The sequence below is a fragment of the Arachis hypogaea genome, chromosome 3, assembly GCF_003086295.3.
Source record: "Arachis hypogaea cultivar Tifrunner chromosome 3, arahy.Tifrunner.gnm2.J5K5, whole genome shotgun sequence".
Lineage (NCBI taxonomy): Eukaryota > Viridiplantae > Streptophyta > Magnoliopsida > Fabales > Fabaceae > Arachis > Arachis hypogaea.
The window spans coordinates 135,770,817-135,780,110 of NC_092038.1; the positions used below are offsets into that span (position 1 = coordinate 135,770,817).

Consider the following 9,294-nt stretch of genomic DNA (forward strand, 5'->3'; position numbering starts at 1 on the left):
CCAAACATCAACAAACAGAAACTGCGATAGCTTCTAGCGGTTTCTGTGTTCCCCCATTTGCGTGTAAACCGCTGCTGCTGGCTATAGCGGACCGCTACTGGCAGTAGCGGTTTCTATAGATATATGAAATAATGTATTTGCGTCTTCATTTTTGAAACAATACAATTGCGTAAATTTGAAGGACAAACAATTTATTTATGTAAATTGCCCTATTTTATACTTATAATTAATTTTAATAACTATTTTAAAGGTTAATTAATCTGCTAATCCTTATAATTTCACCGGATTTATAATTAGATCTTTATACTCTTTTCGTTTTCAATTGAATCTCTACACTACTTTTAATTTTGTAATTAGGTTCTTATCATTGTAAAAAATGTTAGAATTAACATAATATTTTTTAACAAATTAAAGATACACACAATTAAAAATCTAATTAAATATTTGATCATATATTTTTTTGAAAAAAATATTTTATTAATTTAAATATTTTTGACATAAAAAATACTTAATTATAAAATCATAAAATAATATTAAATTTTAATTAAAAATATAAAAATTTAATTATAAATTTAATAAAATCATAAAAATTAATAAAATAATTAAACCTATTTTAAAATACACCTAACATGTGGATTAAAGATAGATAGACTTAGGCCTAATCTGAACCATAAATAATTATGATTTGAAGTGCTACCTTCCTCTGAATAATTTGATAAGACAGCTACCTAGCCTCGTTACACATACATATAACATATGTGTTCGTTAGGTTTTATGCTACATCGCTTTTAACAATTTTATTGTTGGTTTATAATATTAATTAGCTCATGATGAATCTTCGTCATGACGAGAAATCTCCATCGTTTTTGTACTTCATGTTGGGAATAAGACACAATTCCCCCTTGAGAAAACACCTTTGACAGAGAAATAAAATAGACACAATCACAACACAAGAATTTAACGTGGAAACTCCAATTACCGGAGAAAAAACCACGGCCGTTGTCAAATGACAACTAGAGAATATCACTATGTGAAAATTGTTACAACACATAGACTTCTTTCTCTCACCGGCACCCCAGTACACCCACACTCTTTCAAAGCAAATATCTAACTACACCTCACAACACTCTCTAATCAAAGAGTACAGAGGAAAAGAAAAATCAGATACAAGCTTAAAGTGTTTCTGACTGGTGCAAAAACAAATGAAGAACTTAGCCTCATATTTATAGCCTAGGCCACCCACTCCATTTGCTATCCTAAGCAATGTAGGACTAATTCAACCAAATCCTAACAATCTCCACCTTGATTGAAATAGTCACACATCTTCAGCTTCCATTGTCAACACCGACAATTCTTTGCTGCCATTGTCTATACCGACAATCATAGTTCAGAGAACTATCATACTCCACCATGAAAGTATACTCACTTGGAATTAGACCACTCCAAGAATTTCGCCTTGGTACAGATCGAAACCTTGCTGAAAATTCATGGTGCAACTTCCAAATTGGCTTTTCCTGGAAGTTCTTCAGCCATCGACCTAACTCCGCCACACACCTTGCATCTCAACGCCAACCAATGCCCGTGTGCAATTGTGGACCCGATTGCCACAACTTATCCTTATCCATGGCAGTGCGGTAATACCATGAGAATACTTCTTGTCTTCTAGAGAACATCATCTTCTCTCATAGAGAGAGCAACCAGAGATCTTCTCCTTCAACGCCTTGTGCAAACCTGATTGTATCAACACATCCTTGACTTGTACTTGCCACAAGCCAAAATTGATTCTTCCATCAAATTTCTCTATTTCAAGCTTCACAGCACTTGAATATCCTGACATTGTTGCAACCGTATACTGGAATATTATAACTCAACTGTAGACCGTGCACTAGGAAGGGTCCCCAGGAAAGAGAGGTGGGTCACAATGGACACACTTAAATACCAAGTCTTTCCTTAGCCAGAACCTTTTCCAAACTGCACTCTCACAGAGTCACACTGCCTTCCAGCAACAACAACAGCAACCAAAGATCAACCTCAAGCCACAGGACAAAATTCTTTTCTGATGTGGAAGGTCAGACTAGGCTGCAACCACAGAGCATACTAAGAATAAATCCCACCGAACCGAAGCTCTGATACCACTTGTTGGGAATAAGACACAATTCCCCCTTGAGAAAACACCTTTGACAGAGAAATAAAATAGACACAATCACAACACAAGAATTTAACGTGGAAACTCCAATTACCGGAGAAAAAACCACGGCCGTTGTCAAATGACAACTAGAGAATATCACTATGTGAAAATTGTTACAACACATAGACTTCTTTCTCTCACCGGCACCCCAGTACACCCACACTCTTTCAAAGCAAATATCTAACTACACCTCACAACACTCTCTAATCAAAGAGTACAGAGGAAAAGAAAAATCAGATACAAGCTTAAAGTGTTTCTGACTGGTGCAAAAACAAATGAAGAACTTAGCCTCATATTTATAGCCTAGGCCACCCACTCCATTTGCTATCCTAAGCAATGTAGGACTAATTCAACCAAATCCTAACACTTCATTCATTCGTCTTTATTCATACATTTCAGTTTCAGTTCGTCATAGTTTGCTGACAAGTATTCGTAATATTAATTCGCAGCGATGGATGTTTATGCATCATGTATGCATGCATGCACATTTTACTACTACAAAAATGAGGTTTAATCACTAAATTTTAACTATAAATATTAAATCGTGATAAGAATAAATTAGTTGTGTCTTCTATTTATCATAAAATATTGTTACAGTGACTAAAATTTGACCTTTTACTATAAATAATATTTTTGTAGTATTTAAATTCAAAATTTATACCCTTCTAATTCTATTTTCTCTGTGTACTCATTAGTCTCACACTCACATGTCATGATTCTTGAATAAATTTATTTTTTAAATAAATTTATTAATTTATAATATTATTTTTTTATATATTCTGATATTAACATAAATTTATGAAATTAAATTAAAAAATATAAAAAAATAAAAATTAAAAAAATAAAAAAATAAAAAAATATTCTAATATTTAAGTTAACTATAAAGATAAATTTTATTTAGTTAAAATAATATAATTTGGATAAATAATAAAAAATTCAATAACTTTTAAGTAGAAAAAAGCTTTTAGTAAATCTTTTACTAAAAATAAATTATTTTATCATTTAATGAATTTTAAAAAATGAGAATAAGTCAAAAAATTAGTCTTTATTTATATATGAGCCCTATTTTTTGCAGCACGCACTTTCTTTAACCACACTATACGAGCTTTATCATGATCTAGTATTCTCTAAACTAGGGGTGGCAAACGGGCCTAATTTCGCTGGATCGGCCCGCGTAACCCGTCAAAAAATGCGAGTCGGGGCGAAAAATTAGAATCGCTAAATAGTAAAAACCCATCTAACCCAGACTGCTTAAACAGCGGGCTTTGGCGGGTCAGGACGGATTTTTCGCCGGGATTAGTTTTTTTCTTTTGCAAGGGGATATTTTTGTAATTTTTTTGTCAAAACCTAACTTCCCCAAACCCAACTTACAAGAGAATGAAGATCAAAATTAAATGTTTTAAATTATATTTATTTTGTTTTAAAGACAATATTTATAATTGTGTTTTAGATTATATTTATTTTGTTTTAGAGACAATATTTATAATTATATTTTGAATGAAAACTTAGTTTATAATTATGTTTATTAGATATTTATAATTACAAATACTTTAATATTTGTGAATATAAAAATTATAATTTTTTATACTTTTAGAAATTATAAATTTATTAAAATAATTATAAAATTATATATATTATTTAATAATTAATAGTAAAAAAAAAAATTTGCGGGCTTAGCCAACCAGCCTGCAGTTAGGCAGGATGGGATGGGATTTTAGGACCGCCTTACTAGGCGGGGCGGGATGGGGCGGGCTTCTCCGCTTGCCACTCCTACTCCAAACTTAAAATACCAACTTTTTCTTTCTTCATTTTTGTGTTATATATTTGTTAGTTTTTTTAGCAAATTTTTTCATGAAGCAAAAACGTAATAATTCAGGAGAGGCCCTCTTAGCAGAATTACGACAACCACAACCACAAAATATCAACAACAATGAAGAATTTAGAGAAGGTTTAGATGAAATAAGTCTCAACCAACTGCACCTACCAGGAAGATTATAATGACCCTTTAGTTGTAAATGTCAAATGTATATGAAATTTCAAATTTTTTAAGTGATTTTTTTAGTTCTAATATCTGGTTTAAATCTTTTATTCAATTTTGCATTCGGTTGTAGACACTTCTAAGAAATAAATCACAACTCGTAAAATAACAGCAATTTAAGTTTGGCATTTGAAAAATGATAAAAAAGTCATGACAGAATTTAATGGTCATGGACAAGGTCGAGATAATAGCGCGAATTTATTGGTACGATTTTTGGGTGTAATGGCCCATACAGCAACGCTGTAAATTGAAAAGGTCTTTGGTGCTGAAAATATAGGGCGTATACGTTGTTTTGGTAGTGTTGTATGTCCGGTAAATTTTGGCAAGTCCAACGTATTTTTGAGTTTGTAACCGGTGGAGTCTCCAGTAACGTATCTCAGTAACATGTGATAAATTTAGTGAAGCTGATTGAAACTTTAGAGAAAAAGTTATGGATATGAAGAAACTAAAATCCAGTTAGCAGCCTGCACAAATTTTTGTTATCAAAATATGGTGATAAAATGTCTAATTTATCCAATGATATACTAAACATTTAATTGGTGTATTGAATAAATAATAGTTAAAATTTTAAATATATTTATTTTAGAAGATAATAATTTTTTTATTTATGATAATTTTTTTTTATTTTTTATTATATACAAGTTTAGACTTGTATTATTATTATTATTATTATTATTATTATTATTATTATTATTATTATTATTATTTAATAAAAAATATTAAATATTATATATTTAAAAAGTTTGATTTTTGTTATTAATGTTATATATAAATATAATTTTAATTTAATAAAATTGTTCAATTAGAAAAAATTAGCACAAATTAGTCACAGATTATATTTAAAAAACAGTGTGAGATAGTCACAAAAATAATGTGATTAAATAACCTGATGTTAGCCACGAAAAAAATTGTGGTTAAAAAATCTGACCTATATAAATGGTGATTATTCAAAGGTCTCCACAATATTTAAAAATATGGCTAATAACTCTAAAATCGTGACAAATTAAAAATATAATCTTCTGATTGGTCACAAATATTCTTATATAGTCAATATATGATTACTACCTATCTTAGAGTTTAGCTACAGTTTTTTTCATAGCTAAATCCCTTTATTTCTTGTAGTGTTTAACGATTGTACAATAAACTCACTTTTTTTTTTCGGTTTTTACTGAAACAGTATCATTTTTTTTTCTTTGAATGATTGATTCTTTATAACTAACAAACAAAATTGGCAACGGAACCGAGTCTCATTTGAAAGTGGATACTTGAAAGTTGAGACCTTAATTAATTAACGAAAAATCATATTAGGACTGCCAACAGGCTTCTATATATATAAAAGTAAAATCAAGAAATTTAATTATCTCTCTGTTACGTTGTAAGCACTGACGTCAACTTTGATAATTAAGCTATAAATCGAAGTCAAGGGATAAGAAGCGTAAGCTCTTGCGGCACCTTATTTTATTAATAAAACAAAGGAATATTCTACGATATGTAAGGTATTTGTGTTTAATTTATCGAGAGAATGAGAAGTAAAATTTTTTACTTTTTGTTTTGAGGAGTGTTAAGGCAGCAACTTTTATATTTTGTAATCATCAATTAATTATTAATAATCTTTTTAATGATGTGAGATTACATCTAATGATAAGAGATTACTCATTTTTTTTTTATGGTTAAGTGCTGGCCACAAAATACAAAAATTGATGGCCCCTAGACTATGTCGAACAGTTAAACACGATAAAAGAGATTATAAAATAACTCGTATTTTGTTTTAACTTCTAACCAATTATTTTATGCCTATAAAAATAAGTTAGTAATTAATCATATTATGTATAAAAATATATTTTTTATATTTGATAAATTTTTATTATATTATTATAAATAAATTTAATTATATTATTTTATTGTGATAGATTTTATTATTTTAGTGATGGATTATTTAATTAAAAAATATATAAATTAATATGTATAAATATATATAATTAGATATGACTAATTTGATACCTAAATTTTATTAGAGATGGAGCTTTTGGGTGTGCTAACCTATAAATAGAAATGAAAACTAGAAATTACATATCATTAACCATCATGTATCTATCGATCATGGGTGAGAAGAGTAGAAATGATTGGAGAGCAGAGGAAGTAAAGAACAAACAAGTTATACTGAGAGATTATGTGAGTGGATATCCCAAAGAATCTGACATGTACATAGTAACAAGTACCATTAATAAACTGAAGGTTCCAGAAGGCTCAAATGGTGTGTTGGTGAAGAACTTGTACCTTTCATGCGATCCAACCATGCAATTCCGCATGAGGAAAAATCCCCATTCCCCTTCCCACCAATCCGAGTCTTATGTCCCTGGATCTGTAAGTATTATAAACGACTTTAATTATCGGTTGGTTTTTATTTTTCTTTTTATTTTAGAAATTTATGAAATTGAAAGTACTGTTTTTTTTTTATTTTGTTTATAAATCATAAAAGCGAAAATTATTAAAAGCGAGAGAAGTATATTTTTTATCTTTAAAATTTGTTAAAAATTTTAAAAATTTTCAATTTTATCATAGAATTAAAATTTTTAATTTGCATCAAATTTATCTCTAATAACTAATGTTTTAAAAAAAGAAAAAATGACCAATTTAAGAATAACTTCACAAGAATAATCATTAATACAAGTAAATCAAATATATTTATCATGTATTATTATTAGATTAGTCCTAGTTTTTTTTAAAAAATTAGTTGTCAGAAATATATTTGATACAAATATAAAACATTTATTTATAAATTTTATGTTTATTTTAATTTTAATTGTTGCAGCCGATTAATGGGTTTGGAGTGGCTAAGGTTCTGGATTCAGGGCATGCTGAGTTTAGTGCTGGTGACTTAGTTTGGGGAACAACTAGTTGGGAAGAATATAGTCTCATTCAAAATCCAGAGCAGCTCAAGAAAATTCACCACACTGATGTGCCCCTCACACATTACACTGGAATTCTTGGTAATTGATCTCTCTATGCATTAACTTTAACGGTTATATTCAAGAAATTGAAATGTTCAAAAAATTTAAACGTGTTTTTAATGTTTCAAAATGTCAAACCAAACACATTCGAACCGTTTTACTAGTCTTTATAGAAAATAAATTTTAAAGAATCTGTCTTTATATATCTAGTTTGACAAATTTAAGGATCGATCCAATTAAGGTTTAATTAGTTCCGACCCATTTACCTATAATAACACTGGCTAAGTTTAGTAACCATTTGTATACGATCTAGTTCAAGACTTGATGATGTTTACTTAGTTCTTTTGAGTTATTTGAATAGGGATGCCTGGAATTACTGCATATGCTGCAATCTATGAAGTTGGTCTTCCAAAAAAGGGAGAATGTGTGTTCATCTCAGCAGCATCAGGTGCTGTTGGTCAAATAGCTGGACAGTTTGCCAAATTGCTTGGTTGTTATGTGGTTGGAAGTGCTGGCACCCAACAAAAGATTAATCTTCTAAAGAACAAGTTTGGTTTTGATGATGCCTTCAATTACAAGCAAGAGCCTGATTTAGATGCAGCTTTAAAAAGGTAGTGCTAAATTAACTATTTAAAATTAATATCTTTATGACATAGTATCAGAATTTTTATGATTATAAGTTTCAAACTTACTAAATAATGGTGCGTCTTCAGATGAGTTTATAAATTTGATTATAATTTTGTGGGATGAATTAGGTGCTGCCCTGAAGGCATTGATTTCTACCTTGATCATGTTGGGGGGAAAATGCTTGATGCAGTTCTGCTTAACATGAAGGTCCATGGCCGAATCGCGATATGTGGAATGATTTCGCAATACAATCTTGATGAGCCTGAACTCCTAAGGAATGTGATGCTGCTGGCATTGAAGAGACTTACTGTGAAAGGATTCACACACAGAGATTACCATCATCTATATCCTAAGATCTTGGAGCTTGTATTGCCTTACATTAGGGACAAGAAGATTTTCTATGTTGAAGACATTGTTGAAGGACTTGAAAATGGACCCGCTGCTCTTGTTGGACTATTCACTGGTCGCAACTTCGGAAAGCAAATTGTTGCCCTTCCTCCTCAATGATCAATCATAATCATGCATCATAGTAGGGTTAAAAAAATTAAATACAAGTTAATTTTTTTTGGAATAAATTGTTTTATAATCCACATCATCCATATTGAATCACTAAAAATTATATATTACAGTGTAGAAATGTATCTTTACTCATAGAAATTAAAAATTAATGGAAGAGTTGTCTCAGTCTTTCTCAACCAAAACCTACTGTATTCCTAATAGGTTGGCTGAATTGCAACTCCTCTGATGGAAAAAGAGTTGTTGAGGCGGCTTTGGTATATTGGAAACCGAAACTCTAAAGTCATTATTTATATTTGAGTATAGCACCCATTAAATCGTCCAAATAGAAATAGTATCTAAAGTCCACAAAGATAATATCTGGTTTTATTCTCATTTAATTCCAAACAAAAGTAATTATGACTTATTTAATTTAGCATTTATAATAATAAATGAAATAACAATTATATAAGTCATTTAATTTGAAATAGCATAATTTGTGATTATAATTAATATATGTATTATCCAAAAACAAATTAGAAAATTAAATAATTTCCTAACAATCTCCCACTTGGGCTATACATATATTATTTCTTGAGATAATCACATCTTATAAACTTTATACGCGCATCTGAATGCTATTTCCCTTATTATTTTAACAATTTGGTCCGTCTCATATATTAGATATGGAATTACCGCAACTTTTATCACATTAATGTCGTGACTGAATCACGATAATCACCATTGTTGAATTTGGAAAACTTGAAATATGATGATGATCAAACATTATTAATTAAAGAAAAATTGTTAATTTAATTTTTGCTTCCAATTGTTTGTCTAATGATTTTGTTTAGTGTGCAGATTTGCATTGGGCCAAAAGTCACATAAGCCCAATATTATGAGAAAGTATTCAGCCTTTGCAAAAATAATTCTAAACTATATGGCTGAATCAGTTAAATGGACATCAAAACTATTTAGGTCAAGTTTCATGTGAA

At 29.8% G+C, this 9,294-nt stretch overlaps 1 protein-coding gene across 1 annotated transcript; it reads left to right on the forward strand.

Annotated features, from left to right (window-relative positions):
* The first annotated feature begins 6,242 nt into the window (after positions 1 to 6,242).
* LOC112734142 (2-alkenal reductase (NADP(+)-dependent)-like) lies at positions 6,243 to 8,488 on the forward strand. Its single transcript, XM_025783356.3, has 4 exons — positions 6,243 to 6,590; positions 7,039 to 7,216; positions 7,539 to 7,788; positions 7,933 to 8,488. The coding sequence occupies exons 1-4, from the start codon at positions 6,279 to 6,281 to the stop codon at positions 8,309 to 8,311; spliced, it is 1,119 nt and encodes a 372-aa protein (XP_025639141.1). The 5' UTR covers positions 6,243 to 6,278; the 3' UTR covers positions 8,312 to 8,488.
* The last annotated feature ends 806 nt before the right edge of the window (positions 8,489 to 9,294 follow it).